Here is a 24,829-nt window from a genome sequence, read left to right on the forward strand (position 1 = left end):
ACAGTGAGCCTACAGGCTACAGAGAAAGCCTAGCACAGCTAATACAACAGGAGTTCAACATTCAAAGACAGCTCGTTTTCAGGACAAGAATATTCTTGTAACTTGTATTGCGGGTGGCCTTAAGTAAGCGTGTCTGATTCTAAATTGTGTCCGTGGTCAGGGCAGAACCCTTGCACGACAAGTCACTGGCTGCTCTAAGACTGGCTGGCCAAGGAACGCCTGCAAATGACACGTGTCACCCACATCCGCAGACAAAGCTCTCTGGGAAAGAGAGTCCACGCGCTAAATAATTCAAGTCCGTTCTCTTCGCTGTGAACAAGATGCCAGCCGTCCATACGTTGCTTTTAGAAGAGGCTTTGCAGGACAGTCCTCAGGTGGGTCACTACTATGTTTATGTTATGTGCCGTTATTGAGAGGAAAGGTATTGTAGGAGATGTGAAATTGGCTAAACCAGCTCCACTGTTGTAGTCTATTTACTCAACTCGACGATGACAGCTTTGAATTGGCTCATTGTTTTGGAAATGTACACTATTCCGCAGTTGCACACTCGCGCATTGGCTATGTATCCGATACAAAGTTGATACAATGTGTCACAAGTCGTACATAATTCCTATCAGAAATAAATGTCGCGTATAATTTGCATATTGCTCGAGATTCGAGAATGCCTTTCCCTTTCTGGTGTGAGCAGTGACGTGATGAGTTGCGCATCGCCCGGCCTGTAGTTGGCAGTTGATAAAACAGTGTGCATCAGAACAACGACTGGTTGTTTATTGTGACAGTCAGTCTTATGTAGTGTAGACCATTATGTTTTGCGAGTTACATGGATGATTTGTTTGACGGAAGTGTTCATATATGTTGTTTTTAAAAAGCACCGGAGTGGGGTCCTCGGCCTAATTTACGGGCTGTTGTAGGGGTTTCAGAGTATGGGAATCCATTGGAATTGGTCAATAGCCTAAACTTCCCAGCTATGGGACTGCAATCTGAAGTATATTTCAGTCAGGATTTGAGGCACTGACTAAACCGAATTGTCCCCAATAGCTTTGGTGGTGTGGAAATGTAATTCAGTTAATATTTGTAGCTGACTGTTGTTAATCAAACTTTATAACACTGTCTTAATTACACGTATTCTATTACTACTTAATAAAACAGTTAGGCAAAGAGTCTTCTTGATATTTTTCACTTGCAGATACAACCAAATGTAGGCTACATTTCTTTAGGCTAGGCTTCACTGGCAATCAAGCATATTACATGCACGTAAATGATGTTGTATCTTAAATATGCATGTAGCTTACGACTGGGTCCTTTGAGTTTAAGTTCAACATACAGTACCAGTCAAAAGTTTGGACACCTACTCATTCAAAGGTTTTTCTTTATTTGTACTATTTTCTGCATTGTAGAATAATAGTGAAGACATTGGAACTATGACATAACACATGGAATCATGTAGTAACCCAGAAATAGTAAAGCAGGTCAAAATATATTTGAGATTTTTCAAAGTAGCCACTGCCTGCTTTGATGACTCTCTTGGCATTCTCTCAACCATCTTCACCTGGAATGTTTTTCCAACATCCTTGAAGGAGTTCCCACATATGTTTAACACTTGTTGGCAACTTTTCCTTCACTCTGCGGTCCAACTCATCCCAAACTATCTCATCCCAAACAATTGGATTGAGGTTTGGTGATTGTAGAGGCCAAGTCATCTGATGCAGCACTTCATCACTCTCCTTCTTGGTGGAGGTGTGTTGGGTCATTGTCCTGTTGAAAAACAAATGATAGTCAAACCAGACGGGATGGCGTATCTCTGCAGAATGCTGTGGAAGCCATGCTGGTTAAGCGTGCCTTCTATTGTGCATTGCTCATGTTTCTTGGCCCTAGCAAGTTTCTTATTATTATTGGTGTCCTTTAGTAGTGGTTTCTTTGCAGAAATTAGACTTTGAAGGCCTGATTCACGCAACCTCCTCTAAACAGTTGACTTTGAGATGGGTCTGTTACTTGAACTCTGAACTATTTATTTTAGCTGCAATCTGAGGTGCAGTTAACTGTAATGAACGTATCCTCTGAAGCAGAGATAAGTCTGTGTCTTCCTTTCCTGTGATGATCGTCACGAGAGCCAGTTTCATCATAGCGCTTGGCGGTTTTTGCGGCTGCACTTGAAGAAACCTTTAAAGTTATTGACATTTTCCGGATTGACTGACCTTCATGTCTTAAAGTAATGATGGACTGTTGTTTCTCTTTGCTTATTTAAGCTGTTCTTGCCATAATATGGGCTTGGTCTTTTACCAAATACGGCTATCTTCTGTATACCGCCCCTACCTTAAATAACTGTTAAGTAAAAACCTTGTCACAACACAACTGATTGGCTCAAACGCATTAAGGAGAGAAATTCCACAAATTAACGTTTTAACAAGGCACACCTGTTCATTGAAATGCATTCCAGATGACTACCTCATAAAGCTGGTTGAGAGAATGCCAAGAGAGTGCAAAGCTGTCATCAAGGAAAAGGGTGGCTACTTTGAAGAATCTGAAATATAAAATATATTTAGATTTTTTTTAACACTTTTTGTTACTAAATATTCCATGTGTTATTTCATAGTGTTGATGTCTTCACTATTATTCTACAATGTAGAAAATAATACAAATAAAGAAAAAGGAGTTGTCCAAACTTTTGACTGTGTAATGGGTTTCTTCCAACTCCTCCTCTGACGAAGAGGTGGAACAAGGATCGGACCAAAAAGCAGCGTGGTTCGTTAGATACATCTTTAATGATGAAGAAAACACTAACAATACAAAACAACAAACTTCGAAAACCGAAACAGCCCTGACTGGTGCAACAAACACAGAGACAGGAACAATCACCCACAAACACACAGTGAAACCCAGGCTACCTAAATATGGTTCCCAATCAGAGACAACGATAATCACCTGACTCTGATTGAGAACCGCCTCAGGCAGCCAATGACTATGCTATACACCCCACACAACCCCAAGACGAAACACACCACAAATAAACCCATGTCACACCCTGGCCTGACCCAATAAATGAAGATAAACATAATAAATATAGACCAGGGCATGACAGAACCCACCCCCCCTAAGGTGCGGACTCCCGGACGCACATCAAAACAATAGGGAGGGTCCGGGTGGGCGTCTTAGTCCCCCCTCCTCGCGTCCTAGGATTGTCCACTCTCGCCGCCGACCATGGCCTAGTAGTCCTCACCCAGAACCCCACTGGACAGAGGGGCAGCTCGGGACAGAGGGGCAGCTCGGGACAGAGAGGCAGCTCGGGACAGAGGAAGCCCAGCACTGAGAGGAAGCCCAGCACTGAGAGGAAGCCCAGCACTGAGAGGAAGCCCAGCCAGGGAGTTGAATCCGGCAGATCCTGGCTGGCTGGCAGTTCTGGCAGATCCTGGCTGACTGGCGGATCTGGAAGAGTCTGGTTGACTAGCAGATCTGGAAGAGTCTGGTTGACTAGCAGATCTGGAAGAGTCTGGTTGACTGGCAGATCTGGAAGAGTCTGGCTGACTGGCAGATCTGGAAGAGTCTGGCTGACTGGCAGATCTGGAAGAGTCTGGCTGACTGGCGGATCCTGGCAGACTGACGGCTCTGGCTGCTCCACGCTGACTGGCAGCTCTGGCTGCTTCATGCTGACTGGCGGCTCTGGCTGCTCCATGCTGACTGGCGGCTCTGGCTGCTCCATGCTGACTGGCGGCTCTGGCTGCTCCATGCAGATTGACAGCTCTGGCGGCTTCTTGCAGACTGACAGCTCTGGCTGCTCCATGGAGACTAACAGCTCTGGCAGCTCCTTGCAGACTGACAGCTCCTTGCAGACTGGCAGCTCCATGCAGACTGGCAGCTCCATGCAGACTGGCAGCTCCATGCAGACTGGCAGCTCTGGCTGCTCCATGCAGACTGACAGCTCTGGCTGCTCCATGCAGACGGACATCTCTGGCTGCTCTATGCAGACTGACATCTCTGGCTGCTCCATGCAGACTGGCAGCTCTGGCTGCGCTAAACGGGCAGGAGACTCCGGCAACGCTGTAGAGGCGGAAGGCTCTGGCAGCGCTAAACAGGCGGGAGGCTCCAGCAGCACAGGAGAGGAGGAAGGCTCCGGCAGCGCTGGAGAGGCGAGGCGCACAGTAGGTCTGATGCGTGGTGCTGGCACTGGTGGTACTGGGCCGAGGACACGCACAGGAAGCCTGGTGCGGGGAGCTGCCACCGGAGGGCTGGTGTGTGGAGGTGGCACAGGATGGGCTAGACCGTGAAGGCGTACTGGAGATCTTGAGAGCAGTGTTGGCACAGGACGTGCAAGGCTAGGTATGTGCACAGGAGGCCTGGTGCGTGAGGCTGGCACCAACTTCACCAGCCGACTAACACGCACCTCAGGACGAGTATGGAGCGCTGACCCAGGTGCCATCAAATCCCTGACTTGTTCCGTCGGGCGAATTCCATGCAAAAAGCACCAACACAGCAACTCCCTCATTTCTCTCTCCTCCAATTTCCCCATTAACTCCTTCACAGTCTCTGCTTCGCTCAACTCCAACACCGGTTCTGGTCTCCTCCTTGGCTCCTCACGATAAACAGGGAGAGTGGGCTCAGGTCTGACTCCTGACTCTGCCACACTCTCCCTGAGCCCCCCCCCCCAAGAAATGTTTGGGGCTGACTCTCGGGCTTCCATCCGCGTCGCCGCGCTGCCTCCTCATACCAGCGCCTCTCAGCTCTCGCCGCCTCCAGTTCTTCCTTGGGACGGCGATATTCTCTAGGCTGTGCCCAGGGTCCTTTTCCGTCCAATATCTCCTCCCAAGTCCAGAAGTCCTGTGATCGCTGCTCCTGTGGCTCCTGCCTGTTGACACGCCGCTTGGTCCGTTTGTGGTGGGTGATTCTGTAACGGGTTTCTTCCAACTCCTCCTCTGACGAAGAGGTGGAACAAGGATCGGACCAAAATGCTGCGTGGTTCGTTAGATACATCTTTAATGATGAAGAAAACGCGAACAATACAAAACAACAAACTTCGAAAACCGAAACAGCCCTGACTGGTGCAACAAACACAGAGACAGGAACAATCACCCACAAACACACAGTGAAACCCAGGCTACCTAAATATGGTTCCCAATCAGAGACAACGATAATCACCTGACTCTGATTGAGAACCGCCTCAGGCAGCCAATGACTATGCTATACACCCCACACAACCCCAAGACGAAACACACCACAAATAAACCTATGTCACACCCTGGCCTGACCCAATAAATGAAGATAAACATAATAAATATAGACCAGGGTGTGACAGACTGGTGCTGTATGCCTGTGGCTTGTGTCTTGCTCTGCATATTTCAGAATAGTTCTTCCTATTCAAATCATGGAATCAATTTGAGTGAGTTAGGGACGAGAAAGTCACATTTCAAATCAGCATATTTATGAATAAAGGGGCTAGACCTACAAATGGTGTGCAAATACAGTTGAAGTCAGAAGTTTACATACACCTAGCCAAATACATTTAAACTCAGTTTTTCACAATTCCTGACATTTAATCCTTGTAAAAATTCCCTGTTTTAAGTCAGTTAGGATCACCACTTTATTTTAAGAATGTGAAATGTCAGAATAATATTAGAAATAATTATTTATTTCATATTTAATTTATTTCATCACATTCCCTGCGGGTCAGAAGTTTACATACACTCAATTAGTATTTGGTAGCATTGCCTTTAAATTGTTTAACTTGGGTCAAACGTTTCTGGTAGCCTTCCACAATAAGTTGGGTGCATTTTGGCCCATTCCTCCTGACAGAGCTGGTGAAACTGAGTCAGGTTTGTAGGCCTCCTTGCTCGCACACGCCTTTTCATTTCTGCCAACAACTTTTCTGTACGATTGAGGTCAGGGCTTTGTGATGGCCACTCCAATACCTTGACTTTGTTATACTTAAACCATTTTGCCACAACTTTGGAAGTATTCTTGGGGTCATTGTTCATTTGGGAGACCCATTTGCGACCAGGTTTTAACTTCCTGACTGATGTCTTGAAATGTTGCTTCAATATATCCACATCATTTTCCTGCCTCATGATGCCATCTATTTTGTGAAGTGCACCAGTCCCTCCTGCAGCAAGGCACTCCCACAACATGATGCTGCCACATAGTGTTCTTCGGCTTGCAAGCCTCCCCCTTTTTCCTCCAAACATAACGATGGTCATTATGGCCAATCAGTTGTATTTTTTTTCATCAGACCAGAGGACATTTCTCGAAAAAGTGTGATCTTTGTCCCCATGTGCAGTTGCAAACCGTAGTCTGGCTTTTTTATGGCGGTTTTGGAGCAGTGGCTTTTTCCTTGCTGATGGGCCATTCAGGTTATGTCGATATAGGACTCGTTTTACTGTGGATATAGATACTTTTGTACCTGTTTCCTCCAGCATCTTCACAAGGTCCTTTGCTGTTGTTCTGGGCTTGATTTGCACTTTTCAAACCAAAGTGCGTTCATCTTGAAGATACCGAACTCGTCTCCTTCCTGAGCGGGATGACGGCTACGTGGTCCCATGGTGTTTATACTTGTGTACTATTGTTTGTATAGATGAACGTGGTACCTTCAGGCGTTTGGAAATTGCTCCCAAGGATGACCCAGTGTGGAGGTCTCTAATTTTTTTCTGAGGTCTTGACTGATTTCTTTAGATTTTCCCATGAGGCACTGAGTTTGAAGGTAGGCCTTGAAATACATCCACAGGTACACCTCCAATTGACTCAAATGATGTCAATTAACCTATCATAAGCTTCTAAAGCCATGAAATAATTTTCTGGATTTTTCCAAGCAGTTTAAAGGCACAGTCATCTTAGTGTATGGAAACTTCAAACCCACTAGAATTGTGATACAGTGAATTAAAAGAGAAATAATCTGTCTGTAACAATTGATGGAAAAATGACTTGTGTCATTCACAAGGTAGATGTCCTAACGGACTTTCCAAAACTATAGTTTGTTAGCAAGATGTTTGTGGAGTGGTTGAAAAACAAGTTTTACTGACTCCTACCTAAGTGTATGTAAACGTCCGACTTCAGCAGTATAAATCATTAAATAAAGGTGTGTGCCTCTTTACCGCACCCATACCAGCTTACCACACTGCACCAGTATCCAGACAATTACAGGCTGAAGGTCTTAAAAGCTTATCCCTCATTTGGTCTATGTCAGCATTTTTCAATCTGTCTAGTGTCTGGCTGGCTGTCTGGCTGGCTGCCTCCCTGGCTGGCTGCTTCCCTTCTGCCTGCCTGTCTGTTTATTCCATTGCCACATCGCCTACCTGTCTGTCTGCCATTTGTCATAGGTTTCTGTGTGTCCTTCTCTTCTCTACAGACTCGCTCCTTGCTCAGTGTGTTTGAGGAAGATGCAGGGACTCTCACAGACTACACCAACCAGCTGCTTCAGTCCATGCAGAGGGTGTATGGAGCCCAGGTAACACTCACGCATGCACACACATGCAATCTAGGGTTGGGCGGTATCCACATTTTCATATTGTCATACCATCCTTCTCTCACCCTGGAATTTACAGTATTACAGGCTTAGTACACAAGGGGGAGCCAAAATAGTGCGTTGGGCGTCTATTACCAGAATGATAACAAAATTAGCACAAGTAATAGATCATTTCCATGGAGGCTGCTCACTAATATATGCTAATGATCCCAAATGAAAATAAACAAATTGCGAATATGGGCAATCCAGCTCATAAAGTTATACATATATTGGTAGGAGCTACCGAATGTCATTTTTGGTGAGTTTGTACATTTTCAAGCGAATGTGAATGAGAGACATTGTGCAAATGAACAAAGTTTTGACTCATTCAGTACTAGCTCTGGAACAGCGTGTGTTCACACTGTGTCTGTGTGGAGTCTGGAGTCGCTAGGGCAACGGGCCTGCCTGCTCTGCTCAGAGAAGATGGGGGAGGAGAAGACAGGTGAGAGCAGAAAAAAACAAGGAATTCAAGATAGCAGTGGCAGCTGTACAGAACTCATCTAAAGGGCTTTGACTTCTCAAACACCATATGATGCCCGTCACCTTATTATTTCAGCCACTTACTTAGATAGCAAGTTAAACTAGCGGTCATGTTAATAATTCTGAGTTTTTCAAGCAGAAAACAATAATACAACGCATAAGAAATATCTTCCTGCATTTTGTAAACTCATATCTAAAATGCTTCTTATTGTAATTTCGAATGCTTCTTATTGTAATTTCTGCTTGGCATCAGACTAATTTTGTGCTTCAGTTGCACTTCTTAACTCGTATGAGAATATTCACGAACAGGCATTATACCAACAGACAGCGCTTCAACTGATGTGTAGCTTCTTTTCTACAGCACTTTTCTTGGTGTAGCCAGCCTATTTTCTTCTCAGTTAAAATGCAAGATTAGCATTAAAGGCAAAACATTACGAAATGTAGCTGACTTCATTATGTCTATGATGGGCCTAAACATTAGAAATATGATGGCCATGCATTGTTTTGAAAAAAAAGACCTTGCTTTTTCATTGGAAGCGCATTTACTTGTGTGGCTGCCAGCCAAATAGCGTTGTCATCTGATGAAAAATATTTGTCTGTCGAATGTGTTGAACTAATGTATTTTCTTTGAAGGAAAACTATATTTGCACATCCCTTATCACTTTATTGAAGAAAAAAAACACAGACTTCCAATACGGGACCCCTGTCACGACCCCTGTCAATCAATACACAGCTGAACTCAGCCCAGTCAAAACTGTTCGCTGCTCTGGCCCCCCAATGGTGGAACAAACTCCCTCACGACGCCAGGACAGCGGAGTCAATCACCACCTTCCGGAGACACCTGAAACCCCACCTCTTCAAGGAATACCTAGGATAGGATAAAGTAATCCTTCTCACCCCCCCCCTTAAATGATTTAGATGCACTATTGTAAAGTGGCTGTTCCACTGGATGTCAGAAGGTGAATTCACCAATTTGTAAGTCGCTCTGGATAAGAGCGTCTGCTAAATGACTTAAATGTAATGTAATGTAAATGAACTCACCCGCTCTCACTTTCTCCTGTTGTGCTACTTACAAACAGTGTGACTGAATCGACTGTGCTGAGGAAGAAAGTAAGCTTCATAATGTCAATGGTGAAATAATAATGTGATCTGCTTTATCTCCTAACACATTGCACAAGTTGACTGCAGGTATTTACTTGAAAAAATACCTACAAATATGATTTTTTTTGAAAAACCTCAAATAAATGGTTTCTACGGTATTGACAGTATTGGAAAAACCATCCCATGGCTATTTCCAAGTACCTCAGCATACAGTTTATATGGTATACCGCCCAAGCCTAGTCCAATCCAATTTTTATGTGAGGATACAATAGCTTAGTTTGCATGTGTGCAGTTTCTGAGAGTTGATTTCGTGTAAGACGGTTCATCCAGAGGATAAACTGCTAATGACATCACTTCCTGTGTTCTCCAGAGTGAGATGGGATTGGCTACAGAACAGCTGTCCAGACAGCTACTGGAGTATGAGAAGCAAGTATGTCTCATTGAGAATATTGGACAACGATCATGTACTTAACTGCAGTGTATTGCGATATAGTTGTTACCTAGCATTATTTCAGAAAGTCTTTAAATGTATGTAGTTCTGTCCTTGAGCTGTTGTTGTCTATTAATGTTCTGTATTATGTCATTTTTTTTACATTTTGAGTGGACCCCAGGTAGAGTAGCTGCTGAAATAGCAACAGCTATTGGGGACCTAATAACGAAATAAGACTTCTACCATTGGATTTGTTAGCATATTGTCCCTTTACAGGAGAGAGCAGCATGCCATCAGTTTGATGGGAATTTAGTATTTCTAACATCATAGCGTCAATGTTTATTTGGAATGTGCTAAATTCAGTGTTTTATGACATTTTTAAGTCACGTATTGTTTTCTTCAGAATTTTGCCCTTGGTAAAGGTGACGAGGAGGTGATCAGCACACTGCAGCAATTTGCAAAAACTGTGGGGGAGGTGAGGCTCGTGCATCTGTGCGTGTTTGTGAGCATGCTGTTTACACAGGGAGTGTTTGTGTGCATATAGGAGTTTCTGGTCTGAGAGGAGTGAGTGTCAACGACAGTGTGTGGATGTGTGCAACAGTCATGGAATATATGGAGGTGGTAAAAATATTCCCCAAACACCCTGTCACAATTGTATGCATTGGAAGTTGAATTATAGGCTTTCCCTTGCCATTACAACGGACACGTTACAACATTAGAGCAGCACTCTGTAGAGGCTATGGCCTCCAGGATGAGGTAGAGAGACCAGAAGAGGTACAGCCAGGTAGAGAATTGCTCTGGCTTTCCTGGAGGTGGAGGTGTAGTCTAGTGGTTAAGAGCTTTGGGCCAGTAACCGAAAGGTCGAATCCCCGAGCCGACTATGTGAAAAAAACTGTCAGTGTGCCCTTGCACAAGTCACTTAACCCTAATTGCTCCTGTCAATCGCTCTGGATAAGAGTGTCTGCTGAAATGTAAAAAACTGTTACTTTAGACAGATGGATTGAGCCACAGGGGGTCTGTGGGCCTGGCTGGCTACCCTGTGCTGGAGAGGCATTAGAGCAGTCATTGTTTGCCCTTCTGGCCTAACTACACAGGCCTAAAGAATGCATCCATCTTCCTGCAGATTACACCTAACCCTGCTCTGGCAGTAGGTTCACACTACTGCAGGTGTTTACACCACTGTGTGTTTACTTGGTAGATGGTTTAGCACTTATCTGAATTTGGCTTCTTTGAATATGACTTGATAGTGAAATGAACCAGTCCAAGTCGAGGATAGCTATATGCTTTATATTGGTAAGAAATTACAGGATGAAATTCATCTTCAGACCAAGAAAATGTGTTTTGACTGGTTCTCAATTACACAATAGGGATTTGGCTATGTGATGAGCAGTAATTTGAATTAACTGCTTTTCAACTTCCTTTTGAACCACAATCAATCAACCCCTGCTGTTTTCAGGGTGTCTGGGTAATTTAGTTCTCTCTCCTCCCCAGCTGAATACACTACACTCAGAGCTGGCCACTCAGATGGCTGACAGGATGATCTTTCCCATGATCCAGTTCAGAGAGAAGGATCTTACAGGTCGACACAAACACTTGCTCATCAGCCTGTTGCTTTCACTCATTTTGAATATAATCTGTATGTGATTGATTCTGGTTTTGTGATTTGTCATGGTTTTTGACACTGAATCTGTATTTGACTTCTCAGAGATAAGCACATTGAGAGAAATATTTGGTATCGCCTCTGATGGTATGTATGGGCTTCTCAAATTTTATATGGTTTTGGAGTTGGTATAACACAGTAGCTGATCGTCTTAGCTCATGTCCACTCCTTCCCCCTCACAGAGCATGAGGCTGCCATGGTCAAGTACAGCAGACTGCCCAAGAAGAAGGAGAATGAGAAGGTAGTGATGGGGACTGTATGAGACGTGTACTAGCCAAACCTCTTAACATTACAACAACCCACCGGTAGTACCTGTTAAACTGGTACAATAGATAACATTGCCTCATAATAGTTGAGAGGTCATGACATATGTTACCTCTTAACAGTACAACAACCCACCAGTAGTACCTGTTAAACTGGTACAATAGATAACATTGCCTCATAATAGTTGAGAGGTCATGACATATGTTACCTCTTAACAGTACAACAACCCACCGGTAGTACCTTTTAAACTGGTACAATAAATCAAATCAAAATCAAATTTATTTATATAGCCCTTCGTACATCAGCTGATATCTCAAAGTGCTGTACAGAAACCCAGCCTAAAACCCCAAACAGCAAGCAATGCAGGTGTAGAAGCACGGTGGCTAGGAAAAACTCCCTAGAAAAGCCAAAACCTAGGAAGAAACCTAGAGAGGAACCAGGCTATGTGGGGTGGCCAGTCCTCTTCTGGCTGTGCCGGGTAGAGATTATAACAGAACATGGCCAAGATGTTCAAATGTTCATAAATGACCAGCATGGTCGAATAATAATAAGGCAGAACAGTTGAAACTGGAGCAGCAGCACGGCCAGGTGGACTGGGGACAGCAAGGAGTCATCATGTCAAGTAGTCCTGGGGCATGGTCCTAGGGCTCAGGTCAGTTGAAACTGGAGCAGCAGCACGGCCAGGTGGACTGGGGACAGCAAGGAGTCATCATGTCAGGTAGTCCTGGGGCATGGTCCTAGGGCTCAGGTCCTCCGAGAGAGAGAAGGAGAGAATTAGAGAACGCACACTTAGATTCACACAGGACACCGAATTGGACAGGAGAAGTACTCCAGATATAACAAACTGACCCCAGCCCCCCGACACATAAACTACTGCAGCATAAATACAATAGATAACATTGCCTCATAATAGTTGAGAGGTCATGACATATGTTAGTTGAGAGGTCATGTTGCTCTACTTAACTCTCCCTCTGATTAGCTGGGTATATATGGGCGCACAGGTAGCCTAGAGGTTAAGAGTGTTGGGCCAGAAACCGAAAGGTCACAATCTGTCTGTGCCCTTAAGCAAGGCACTTAACCGTAAACGCTCCTGTAAGTCGCACCGGATAAGAGCGTCTGCTAAATGACGTGTGTGTGTGTGTGTGTGTGTGTGTGTGTGTGTGTGTGTGTGTGTGTGTGTGTGTGTGTGTGTGTGTGTGTGTGTGTGTGTGTGTGTGTGTGTGTGTGTGTGTGTGTGTGTGTGTGTGTGTGTGTGTGTGTGTGTGTGTGTGTGATTAACTACTGTGTTATGGTGCAGGTGAAAGCTGAATTGGTGGGGGAGGTGGCCTACTCCAGGAGGAAGCAGCACCAGGCCTCCATGCAGTATTATTGTGCCCTCAATGCCCTGCAGTACCGCAAGAGAGTGGCCATGCTGGAGCCCATGCTGGGATACACACAGGCCCAGGTACCAACACACACCCAAATCCACATTGCAAGTCGTTAACCCAATATCAACACACTCTTTACTCCTACCGCAATAAACCAGGACACCACACACTGCTGTGGTCCTACAGCAAGTCAGAACTTGAGAAGCAATGAATGTCTTCTCTCTTTGTGTCCCTCTTAGATCAACTTCTATAAGAAAGGCATAGATCTAGTTTCAAAGAAAATGGACAGCTTCCTGGGGTCAGTGTCCAGCATGACACAAAATATCCAGACTCAGTTGGACTCGGAGGCTGAGGCCATGCGTATGACCCAGAGAGAGCTGCTCTCCATGGAGGACACGGTCTACATGCCTGACCGCGACCCCGCCCCTGTCAACCGCACTCTCATACAGAAGGCAGGCTACCTCAACATCAGGAAGTAAGGCTCTGTTTGATTAAGTCCAATTCAGTCTTCCAATATCTTGCATTCGAGGGTGATTTCATTTCACTCAGTCCTTCATTCAATGCTCCTTTTTTTTCAATTTGGTGTGTCAGTGTTCAATGTCTTCTCCTTGTATAACAGTTTCAGGCTATAGATGGATGTGTTAAATTGTGAACAATTGTGTCACTATTGTCTGCATGTCTTGTTTTTATTCCATATCAAATGAAACATTAATGAATGTGTCAAACTACAATTACAAGTTGTCTCTTTGTACTTCAGTGAATACAATTTGTTTGTCAGCTCTGGCAAGGTGGGCTGTCAGCTACGATTATAGCTAAATATAAGAAGAAAAACTTGGCTTGAGGTAGAATTGCAGAACTGATGTTGTGATTTAGTAAAGTGTCAGAGCTGTCAAATACAGTCTTTGACAAATGTCTGCAGCACAAAATAAAAGGTTCTGCAGAATGACATTTTATTTAATGACACATCTGTCTCAAATGCTTGTCAAGCGCAGCTATGCCAAAAGATAATTAGTTCTGTTTTTTTTTATGGACAGATCTGAGTCATGCAAAAAGTTTTGCGATTTGAGCTGTCAGCACTTTCTGATTGCTTTTAGATTTCCGATTGAGATGTTTAGTTCTAATAGCTGAGTCATGGAGATGGCAGCTGCTCCAACACTGAACTGGGTGGTGTTCACTAGGAACAAAATGGAAGCAAATGGGGGAAAGGACTACCTGAATTATTGTTTTCGTTTTATGTTGCAGAAGTTTTACCTATTTATTTATTTTCTATGGTGTGCCGTAATGAACACAACCCTTTTCTGCTCCCCAACAGTAAGACGGGCCTAGTCACCACAGCCTGGGACCGGCTTTACTTCTTCACCCAGGGAGGGAACCTCATGTGCCAGCCGAGAGGGGCAGTGGCAGGGGGCATGGTGCTAGACCTGGATAACAGCTCTGTCATGGCCGTAGAGTGCGAGGACAGACGCTACTGTTTTCAGATCACGTCCCCCGATGGTAAAACGTATGTACGCTAATTATTCACACTTCCTCCTCACCAAGACCCTCACTGGTCACGCACACATTTGTGAGGAAGACTTCTTATGAGCCTACAAACAGTGTTGTGTTTTAATTTTGTTATTGGGATTTTGCAGGTCAATGATTTTACAAGCAGAGAGCAAAAGGGAATATGAAGAAGTATGTATCATACCAGTCAAATCTGTTGTACCTGTTTGTTTCATAGGTTTCTTTCATCCATGTGTTAAAATACATTGTTACGTTTTCATCCATGAACGTTCTTCTTGCCTGCCTGTCACAAGCTACATTAGAGGAGCTATTTGAAATCCCTGATGTTTGTTGAGCAATGGCTGTCTAATAATTTCCTCCGTTTCTCATCTCCAGTGGATTTGCACTTTGAACAATATCTCCCGACAGATCTACCTGACTGACAACCCTGAGGTACAGTATATATACTCTCTCTAATCAATACAGTGAGATAAGTAGTACATCAGTAGTATTTCAAAGCACTTGAAAGAAGTCACAATGAATAAATCAATATTTTGTTGTGTGTGTGATAAGGTGAAGACAGACATGTTTTTATTTTTTTGTTTTTTTTACACCAAGTCCATTCCATATGTGTAGCAGCAGGGCACTGTGATTGACTGATACAGGACAGGATGTTTCCAGAGTCCAGTATAGCCCTAGAGACTTTGCAGGGGGCTGATTATGCTCTGGTCTGGTCTAGTTTTTAGCAGATTTCCTGATTGTTTTAGAGATGATTGTGCTCCCATGGGATATCTCTAAACTGGGATATGGTGTTTTACAGATGAAAGATCTTAATTTGATCACGCTTTTGTTACTTTGTATTTTACTGCATAGCAGGACATGCCAAATTGTAATGTATTTCAGTTTTTAAAAGGTTTGCAATTTTCACTTTGAAATTTCAGACTTGATTTGCCCTAAAGAAAAATGTACCAACCAGTACAAAAATGTACGTGAATTATAATCCACTTAATAATTCACATTTCCTGTTGCGTCAGGATTATTTTCCTGTTGTAGCAAACTGGGTCAAATGAAGATCCTACATCTGGATGATCCTACATCTGATTATCAGAGGCTGCTGATTCCACCCAGTTGAACTTAAACCCATTCTCTATACACATAACAAGACCGACTAAGAGGCTTTATCTATACTGTGTGTGTATGCATGTTTGTGGGTGCATATGTGTGCGTGCACCAGCAGGTTCTGCATGTTCAGAAGTATGCTTTTCCTTCATTTGTACACATAAACAAATGCATCGTATGTTCTGTTACTTCGTCTCTGACCTCATGGCTCCCTAGTGCCCGTGGGTAATTTGTTTATTCCAAACAAACCAGGAAGCAACTCTGGCAAGATGCAAACAACTGATGGGTTAGTGTAAGGTCAAGTACTGCTTCCAATTGATATTTTTCATAGGCCTATATGGTGTACATAGCCTGTTATGTATTATGTAAGTCTTATAATAATCTATTGATGGCAGTAAAGAAGGTTGGTTTGATCCCAGACTACTTTATACCTGCCTCAAACTAAATAATGTTCCCAGTATAATTAACCAAACTATGCCCTCTTGTGGCACCATGTGTTAGTCACAGAGCATAATGTTAGGACTTTTATCATTATTACAGTGTAATGACAGAAACTGCACCCTGTTCCCCTCTTTAGGCAGTGGCCATCAGACTGAACCAGACAGCCATTCAGGCGGTCACTCCCATCACCAGCTTTGAGAAGAGAGGAGAGGGCTCGCCCAACCCAGACAGGTTAGCCTCAATCATGCAGAGGAAACACCTTGCTTTTCCTGGATTTCCCCAAGAGGAAAATAAAGAATATATGCATGTGTTATTTCAGGAATTCTGATAGTACACTCACACTCACTCTTCCTCTCTCTTAATTTCCCTCCCTCTTTCTGCAGGGCTAAGCCAGGTGGGATGCAGTCCTCCAGCGGTGCGTCCCAGAAGACCTCCAGTGCTCCTGAGCCAGAGGACCTGATTGTTCCCGGGACACCCATCCAGTTTGACATCATGTTGCCTGCCTCGGAGTTCCAGGACCAGAACAGGGCTGGAGGGAGGTAAGATCGGCACCACAGGGCTGGCGTGTCAGAACCAGTTCCTGTACGCTGATTTGTACAATAATAGCTCCACTGGGTTTAATTGTGTATGTTTCTTCGCTGACAGGCGTACAAACCCTTTCGGAGAAACAGACGATGACTGCTCCCCTGAAAGCGATGGTGGGAGTGTCTCCATTCCAGTTCATTGGTACTGTACTCTTTATGGACTACATATCCCCTGATCCTCTCTGTCTCCTGGTGTGTGTGTGTGTGTGTGTGTGTGTGTGTGTGTGTGTGTGTGTGTGTGTGTGTGTGTGTGTGTGTGTGTGTGTGTGTGTGTGTGTGTGTGTGTGTGTGTGTGTGTGTGTGTGTGTGTGTGTGTGTGTGTGTGTGTAGACTCCCTGCTGCAGCAGGTGTTTGCAGTGCGATTCCTAGGCTCCATGGCGGTGCGTTCGGGACAAACCCAGGAAGTGATCTATGAGGCCATGAGACAGGTGCTGGCGGCTCGAGCCATCCACAACATCTTCAGAACCACAGAGTCCCATCTCATGGTCACGAGCAGCTGTCTCAGGTACAGTAACCGGTCAAACAGCAGACCTATGAAAGTGCTTACAGATTTTAACCTTGCCACTGTGCTTCTGCCTGCTATGTTGATTCGTTGTGTTCTCTTTTTTGTTATCTTTACCACAGGTTGATTGACCCCCAGACACAAGTCACAAGAATCGGTGTAAGGGCCTGAAAAATGTAACCTTAGTAGGCTGCGTTTACACAGGCAGTCCAATTCTGATCTTTTTTCCACTAACTGGCCTTTTGACCAATCAGATCGGCTCTGAAAAAGATCTGATGTGATTGGTCAAAAGAACAATTAGTGGAAAAAATATCAGAACTGGGCTGCCTGTGTAAACGCCGCAGTATACTGTAGTTATCAGTGTAATGTTGTCTGTTCACTAGTGCTTCACTCCTGGTGATAGCACTAAGGTTTCAGTATGAATTAATCACTATTGGTCCTGCTCTCTCTCTCTCCTCTTCCTCCCTCACAGTTCCAGCTACAGGAGGTGACCCAGTTTGTGGCCCACCAGGAGAACGGCAGGCTGATGGGCTTTGTGGTGGAGGGGCGAGACTGGAGCGAGGACGACAAGGAGGGAGAGCCCTCCTTTAGTGTGTTTGTCTTTGAGAGCAACACAGAGGGGGAGAAGGTAAGACATCTTAAACACATTCATGTACTGGACTCACTATGGCACAGAGCCTTCAGTCAGTGAATTTACTTGTCTTTTACTTGTCATGGGTTCATCTGTTTCACAATGTAATTTGTGTCATATCTTCATTCACAGATATGTTACACAATAAGCTTGGGGAAGGATATTATGGAGGCAAAGAAGGTATGTTTTGAAATCAATCTCAATTTACTCATTCTCAATCTAACCCACTAATGTGTGTGTGTGTGTGCAGGACCCAGAGGCTCTTGTCCAGCTGTTGAAGAACATGCCTCTGACCAACGAGGGCAAGTTCCTCCTGCTGGACAACGAGACAGGCAACACGGCTAACGGAGGTGCACCGGATGAGGAGGAGTCTGAGGCCTAGCCAGGCCCAGGGGAGGGTCTGAGGTTCCCCCAACAAACACCTCCTCGCGTGGGGTTTCGGTGTTCTCATGAGTGCTACCTCTGACTCTAATCTGGTACTGACTGTTGACCACTTGACCAGGAAAAACCCCTGGGTCTATATGGTGTATCCCTTATGACCACAAGAGTTACGTACAGGTACCTATACAAAGGGACAATGTTTAGGTTTACTATTTACGTTATTTCACTCCTTTTCACTGGTGGAATGAATATCCTCAGCCACCCTGTCAGTTTAAACCGGGACCTCCAACACTTATACACTTACATTTCATAACTTTGACTTTAGTGGGACCATTGTGTCTGTGCTGCAGTAGAAGTATTGTGTACAGATGGATGGCCATGACGTCTTACTTTTCAGCAGCACTTAATATACATCTATCATTCCTATAGGACAATATTGCACTTCCAAGGTTTCTATTTAATCAAAGGCTTGATGTCTGTAGTAGAATGCACTAACTTCAGATGTTGTCTGGCAGCATTCTAAAGTAATGAAAAGGAAAGGGTTTTAGGCCAATCGGATTGCGTGTCAACCCATGTTCGCCGGCATCAACATAGCATGTTAGATAATTTGTAACGCGGCTGCATGGGATTTGTCAGATATAAAGTTGGGTGTTTACTTGGTTGCATTCCATGGCAGTGTCTGCAATAAGGTAATGCAAGGAGCCGCTTGTGGATATGACAGCTGTAACGCATTTCCACCTCCGACACCGTCAAAACAACTGCTATTCGGAGGACGGCTTGCACAGATCTGATAGAATCGAGCCCTTAATTCTATTGGCTTCATAGAATCTGAAAATCGAAACAAAACACTAATGGCAAAGGGGAAATCACTGATGCATTGCATTTTCGATCGAGAATTGCATTCCTGTGTGTATATTCTCTTAGCCCTGATTAACCTGCAATACTAAACGTCATGTATGTGTGGTTTCTGAATGTAAGATGTTTTTGTAATGTGGAATAATAAAGACAATAGGTCAAAGCTCGACTTTGCGTTGACCGCGAGGACATTCAGTGTTGACCAAGGTGTTTGCTTGCATGCCGAGATGATTGGCAACTTTTAAAACAGCTTTTACAGAGTTTTGTCTGAGTAGGTGTTTTTCTTAGTTGGTCATATTGTAAGGCCTAACATACCGACCAGACCACTTGCACGCATGTTGATTTTGACCACCCACACAAGACTCGATCAGGGCATGCAGGTTGAAATATCAAAACAAACTCTGAACCAACTGTATTAACTTGGACAGGTTGAAAAGCATTAAACACATATGGAAATTTAGCTAGATAGCTTGTTGTTGCTAGCTAATTTGTCCGGGGATATAAACATTGTTGTTTTTTGACCTGAAACACACAAGGTCCTCTACTCTGACAATTAATCCACAGATAAAAGGGTAAACCAAGTTAGTTTCTAGTCATCTCTCCTCCTTCAGGCTTCTTCATCTTCTTTGGACTTTATATGGCGGTGGACAACCAACTTTAAGGTGCGACATGAGCAGTGTGGTCAGAATGTAATTCAGTTCCCTCCTTTTCCCTCAAGGGCTTTTATGACATTCTGTTTAAATGGCTGTCTATAGGCAGAGTTGGTTTTGCATTCCTGCATTGTTTACTCATTAAACCACGAAGGAGTCATTTTAGGGTCAAATTCTAAATGGTATGTAAATCAATTTTTTACTTTGTCATGCATTGATGTCGATGAGAGACTAAGTGAAAATGTGACTTAAACGGACGTTAGGATTCTTCCCCTAGAGAGGATCCATCTTCTGTAATCCTCCTTAGTGTCTGCCCTTCATGTTGCTGCAACTCCCTTGTGTTCCCTCTGCTTTCTAAGTCAAATGTACTGTCAGGGAAAACATATACAAGCCATCTGGAAAATGTACTAAAAGTGGCAAGTGCATTGTTCTCCTTTGCTGGAATTTCTCTTTTGTAAATGACCTTTGGTTGTATATGACAGTGTGTTCACTTCCCATAAGGCTTTACACTTTAGGAAACGTTAACATTCAATCTTTAATAAAAATAGAAGTGACATTTTGTTAGTCCCTTAAGTATTTTTTGTATTATTTATACACAGGGTTTGAGAAATGGGGTGGAAAGTAGGGGAGTGGCACTGGAGCTTTGGGTAGTGTTGTTACGTTTGGCGGGGTTATAAAGGTTGTAACCATTACCTTTGATAGTGTACAGCATTGTGAACAAAAGACATCATACTGCACGATGAGGCACATTGAAGCTGTCAAACAGGTTGTTGAGGTACGTTGTACTTACATTTTAAATGTGGATAGACTCATGTCGATTCTTAATAGGGGATATTTGAAGCAACAAACATACATTACTACCACATATTGCAATGGGTGTAGAGAGAGAGAATTGTACACATGTACATAATAAGCATATTCATGGTATCATTAGTTTCTAAACACATACATTACCAGTCAAAAGTTTAGGGATTTTCTTACATTGTAGAATAATAGTTATAACATCAAAACTATGAAATAACACATGTGGAATCATGCAGTAACCAAAATATTGCAAAACAAATAAAAAAATATATTTTATATTTGAGATTCTTCAAAGTAGCCACCTTTGCCTTGATGACAGCAATCTACTGCACACACACACACATTGGCTCCCTCATACACTCCGGTTTCTGACCTTTGTAGCGTAGCTCCAGGCTGTTGAGTGTCGGGGGTATGAAGGTGGAAGGTCTCAGGGAGGAAGCACAAGGCAAAGGTGAAGTTAGGAGCCATGGAGACTCTTGGAGAGCCTTACTCTGGACCAGGAGTCTGACGACTACCTATTTGACGAGAGGAGAACACACATGGGTTAGATATGAAAACACCACTTACAAAACACAGACACACAAAACACGCTGACAGAAAAAGCACAGCAAATACACACCCAGGCAAAACACACACAAGTACATAATATAAACACCCCACGGTGTGCATGCCACCCTACATACCACTGCTGGCTTGCTTCTGAAGCTCAGCAGGGTTGGTCCTGGATGGGACACCAGATGCTGGTCTGAAAACATATCCCAATGCCCCAGGGCAGTGATTGGGGACACTGCCCTGTGTAGGGTGCTGTCTTTCGGATGGGATGTTAAACGGGTGTCCTGACTCTGAGGTCATTAAAGATCCCATGGCACTTATCGTAAGAGTAGGTTGTTAACCCTGGTGTCCTGGCTAAAATTCCCAATCTGGCCCTCATCCCATCACGGTCACCTAATAATCCCCAGTTTACAATTGGCTCATCCATCCCCCTCCTCTCCCCTGTAACTATTCCCCAGGTCATTGCTGCAAATGAGAACATGTTCTCAGTCAACTTACCTGGTAAAATAACAAATAATAGATAAATAAATAAATAAAAGGTATGACAGCTGCATTCTTTTATCCTCAAAGATCAGGTTGCTGAGAGACTGGGCAAACTACCCATCAGCAGGAAGTGCCTGAGGGCCTTAAAGTGCCTCTCCACCACCACTTTGTTGACCAATGATACACTGGGGGAGAGAGGAGGGGGGTTAACAGGAGTACGAAATAGTCTGTGCTAAGCACACAAATAGAGAGATGTTGTAGAGGAAACGGCTCACAAAAACAGACATGGTGAGATTCTACTTCAAAATATATGTGTATAATACATTTCTGGTTACTTCAATAAAATAGCTTATAATCAAATAGATGACTACTGTTAATTTCCTGGCCAACTTTAGGCTGGAGTATTCTGTTCCTGATACCGTATGATGCCATGGCCTTTTATCAATTCGATCTTGCTCACCTCCTGCATACTCTATCCTCCGTCATCTCTCACCTCCTGGAAAAGGTCAAAGTTAATGGAGGAGAGTCAGCGAGGAGCGTGAACGTGGATGAAATGAGATGCTCAAAATGAGTCTCCTTCTCCACTCATGCGTCATTAGGCTAATTACATTTACAGGGCTGGATCCCAAAATAAATGTGTAAAGTGCTCAAAACAAATGAAGTCAGTTGTGCAGAAGTTGTATAGATAAAACAATACGTAGCATATTGTTTTTAAACTGTGCATGTTTTTCTCTGACAAAACAGAAGCTGATTCAAAGGGGGTGTGGCAGATTTAAAAACTCTTCTGCAGTAGGATACACATGAGGATCCTTGATGAAAGGTGGCTATCGAGGAGGGGAGGGAACTTTCATTTGCCTATTAACGAATTGACACACTTCTCGACCACTTATTGGTTTCCAGGTCACGGAGCAAAGAGGACGGAGGACTGTCTTTTGACAAAACGAGAATCTCCCAGCGACTTGGGACTGTCATGGATGTGTGCACTATACCAGCGTTTCTCAAATCTCTCCCCAGAAACTACAGCCATTCCACGTGTTTGATCTATTCCAGAGATACAGTGCCTTGCGAAAGTATTCGGCCCCCTTGAACTTTGCGACCTTTTGCCACATTTCAGGCTTCAAGCATAAAGATATAAAACTGTATTTTTTTGTGAAGAATCAACAACAAGTGGGACACAATCATGAAGTGGAACGACATTTATTGCATATTTCAAACTTTTTTAACAAATGCAAAACTGAAAAATTGGGCGTGCAAAATTATTCAGCCCCCTTAAGTTAATACTTTGTAGCGCCACCTTTTGCTGCGATTACAGCTGTAAGTCGCTTGGGGTTTGTCTCTATCAGTTTTGCACATCGAGAGACTGACATTTTTTCCCATTCCTCCTTGCAAAACAGCTCGAGCTCAGTGAGGTTGGATGGAGAGCATTTGTGAACAGCAGTTTTCAGTTCTTTCCACAGATTCTCGATTGGATTCAGGTCTGGACTTTGACTTGGCCATTCTAACACCTGGATATGTTTATTTTTGAACCATTCCATTGTAGATTTTGCTTTATGTTTTGGATCATTGTCTTGTTGGAAGACAGATCTCCGTCCCAGTCTCAGGTCTTTTGCAGACTCCATCAGGTTTTCTTCCAGAATGGTCCTGTATTTGGCTCCATCCATCTTCCCATCAATTTTAATCATCTTCCCTGTCCCTGCTGAAGAAAAGCAGGCCCAAACCATGATGTTGCCACCACCATGTTTGACAGTGGGTATGGTGTGTTCAGGGTGATGGGCTGTGTTGCTTTTACGCCAAACATAACGTTTTGCATTGTTGCCAAAAAGTTCAATTTTGGTTTCATCTGGCCAGAGCACCTTCTTCCACATGTTTGGTGTGTTTCCCAGGTGGCTTGTGGCAAACTTTAAACAACACTTTTTATGGATATCTTTAAGAAATGGCTTTCTTCTTGCCACTCTTCCATAAAGGCCAGATTTGTGCAATATACGACTGATTGTTGTCCTATGGACAGAGTCTCCCACCTCAGCTGTAGATCTCTGCAGTTCATCCAGAGTGATCATGGGCCTCTTGGCTTCATCTCTGATCAGTCTTCTCCTTGTATGAGCTGAAAGTTTAGAGGGACGGCCAGGTCTTGGTAGATTTACAGTGGTCTGATACTCCTTCCATTTCAATATTATCGCTTGCACAGTGCTCCTTGTGATGTTTAAAGCTTGGGAAATCTTTTTGTATCCAAATCCAGCTTTAAACTTCTTCAAAACAGTATCTCGGACCTGCCTGGTGTGTTCCTTGTTCTTCATGATGCTCTCTGCGCTTTTAACGGACCTCTGAGACTATCACAGTGCAGGTGCATTTATACGGAGACTTGATTACACACAGGTGGATTGTATTTATCATCATTAGTCATTTAGGTCAACATTGGATCATTCAGAGATCCTCACTGAACTTCTGGAGAGAGTTTGGAGCACTGAAAGTAAATGGGCTGAATAATTTTGCACGCCCAATTTTTCAGTTTTTGATTTGTTAAAAAAGTTTGAAATATCCAATAAATGTCGTTCCACTTCATGATTGTGTCCCACTTGTTGTTGATTCTTCACAAAAAAATACAGTTTTATATCTTTATGTTTGAAGCCTGAAATGTGGCAAAAGGTCGCAAAGTTCAAGGGGGCCGAATACTTTCGCAAGGTACTGTAGCACACCTGATTCAACTTGTCAGCTCAGCACCAAGCCCTTATGTAGTGAATCAGCGGAACTAGATCAGAGCTACAAGAAAATAGTGAAACACCTGGGAGTCCCGGAGGAGAGGTTTGAGAAGCACTGCACTCTACTACAACAGTGCGTGTGAAGTGCACTAATCAGGAGTTTACTGCATAACCTATACATTATTTATACATGTAGGCATATATGGATTTCACAGGTGGCCCCTTAATTGGGGAGGACGGTTATGCCTGAACGGAATAGATGGAGTGGTATCAAACATATGGTTTCACTGTGTTTGATACCATTCCATTGACTCCATTCCAGACATTATTGTGAGCCGTCCTCCGCTCAGCAGCCTCCAGTGGTGTATTTGACTTACTCATGAGACTACAGCAGTCTTCGTACTGCTCCACCGGTTACTGAGCTGCCAGGGAGTGGAGGTACTCCCTCTCTGAACTCTCTCCAGGGGACAGAGTCAAGCCCACTGCCCAGGACAAGATGCCCTCAGCCAGCCGCTGCTGCTCCAGAGTCCTGCGGTCGTATTCATTACCAGTCTCCGTCACCACACGGCCCACTCTCAAGGCAGAGTCTGAGCTGTGTCCGTAGGTACTGCCAGGGATGGGGGAGGGTAGAGGATTTACACATGACACCACACAGCCCGGTGCCCAGGGTGGAGCCGGAGGATTGTCCGAAGTTGCTGCCAGGAAAAGGAGCTTGAAGGGGTTCAATCCCGAATAGCATGCACCCTCTGCCCATGGCTGAATCTGAATAGTGTCCATAGTCACTTCCTGGTATCAGAGAAGGAAGGTTTACCATTCCTGACACCACACACCTGATTCCTTTACTTGGAAGTGACTTTGGAC

The 24,829-nt window shown here is 44.0% G+C and overlaps 1 protein-coding gene across 1 annotated transcript; it reads left to right on the forward strand.

Moving 5' to 3' along the window:
• The first annotated feature begins 233 nt into the window (after positions 1 to 233).
• LOC135556546 (DCC-interacting protein 13-beta-like) lies at positions 234 to 19,992 on the forward strand. The gene is made up of 20 exons (XM_064989838.1): positions 234 to 374; positions 7,331 to 7,429; positions 9,438 to 9,497; positions 9,901 to 9,972; positions 10,989 to 11,076; positions 11,203 to 11,244; positions 11,340 to 11,398; positions 12,719 to 12,865; positions 13,028 to 13,263; positions 14,101 to 14,289; positions 14,420 to 14,462; positions 14,667 to 14,723; positions 15,967 to 16,061; positions 16,214 to 16,369; positions 16,476 to 16,528; positions 16,745 to 16,919; positions 17,039 to 17,075; positions 17,389 to 17,544; positions 17,680 to 17,727; positions 17,798 to 19,992. The coding sequence occupies exons 1-20, from the start codon at positions 321 to 323 to the stop codon at positions 17,927 to 17,929; spliced, it is 1,998 nt and encodes a 665-aa protein (XP_064845910.1). The 5' UTR covers positions 234 to 320; the 3' UTR covers positions 17,930 to 19,992.
• Positions 19,993 to 24,829: the final 4,837 nt, after the last annotated feature.

Source organism: Oncorhynchus masou, chromosome 15, assembly GCF_036934945.1.
Source record: "Oncorhynchus masou masou isolate Uvic2021 chromosome 15, UVic_Omas_1.1, whole genome shotgun sequence".
NCBI classification, from domain to species: Eukaryota; Metazoa; Chordata; class Actinopteri; order Salmoniformes; family Salmonidae; genus Oncorhynchus; species Oncorhynchus masou.

What these genes read in the sequence shown, in the direction of transcription:
- LOC135556546 (XM_064989838.1), top strand. Translation starts at nt 321, where the DNA reads ATGCCAGCCGTCCATACGTTGCTTTTAGAAGAGGCTTTGCAGGACAGT. An exon ending in ACCTGACTGACAACCCTGAG is followed by an intron (nt 14,724 to 15,966) that starts GTACAGTATATA and finishes TCCCCTCTTTAG; the next exon opens with GCAGTGGCCATCAGACTGAA. An exon ending in GGCTCGCCCAACCCAGACAG is followed by an intron (nt 16,062 to 16,213) that starts GTTAGCCTCAAT and finishes CTCTTTCTGCAG; the next exon opens with GGCTAAGCCAGGTGGGATGC.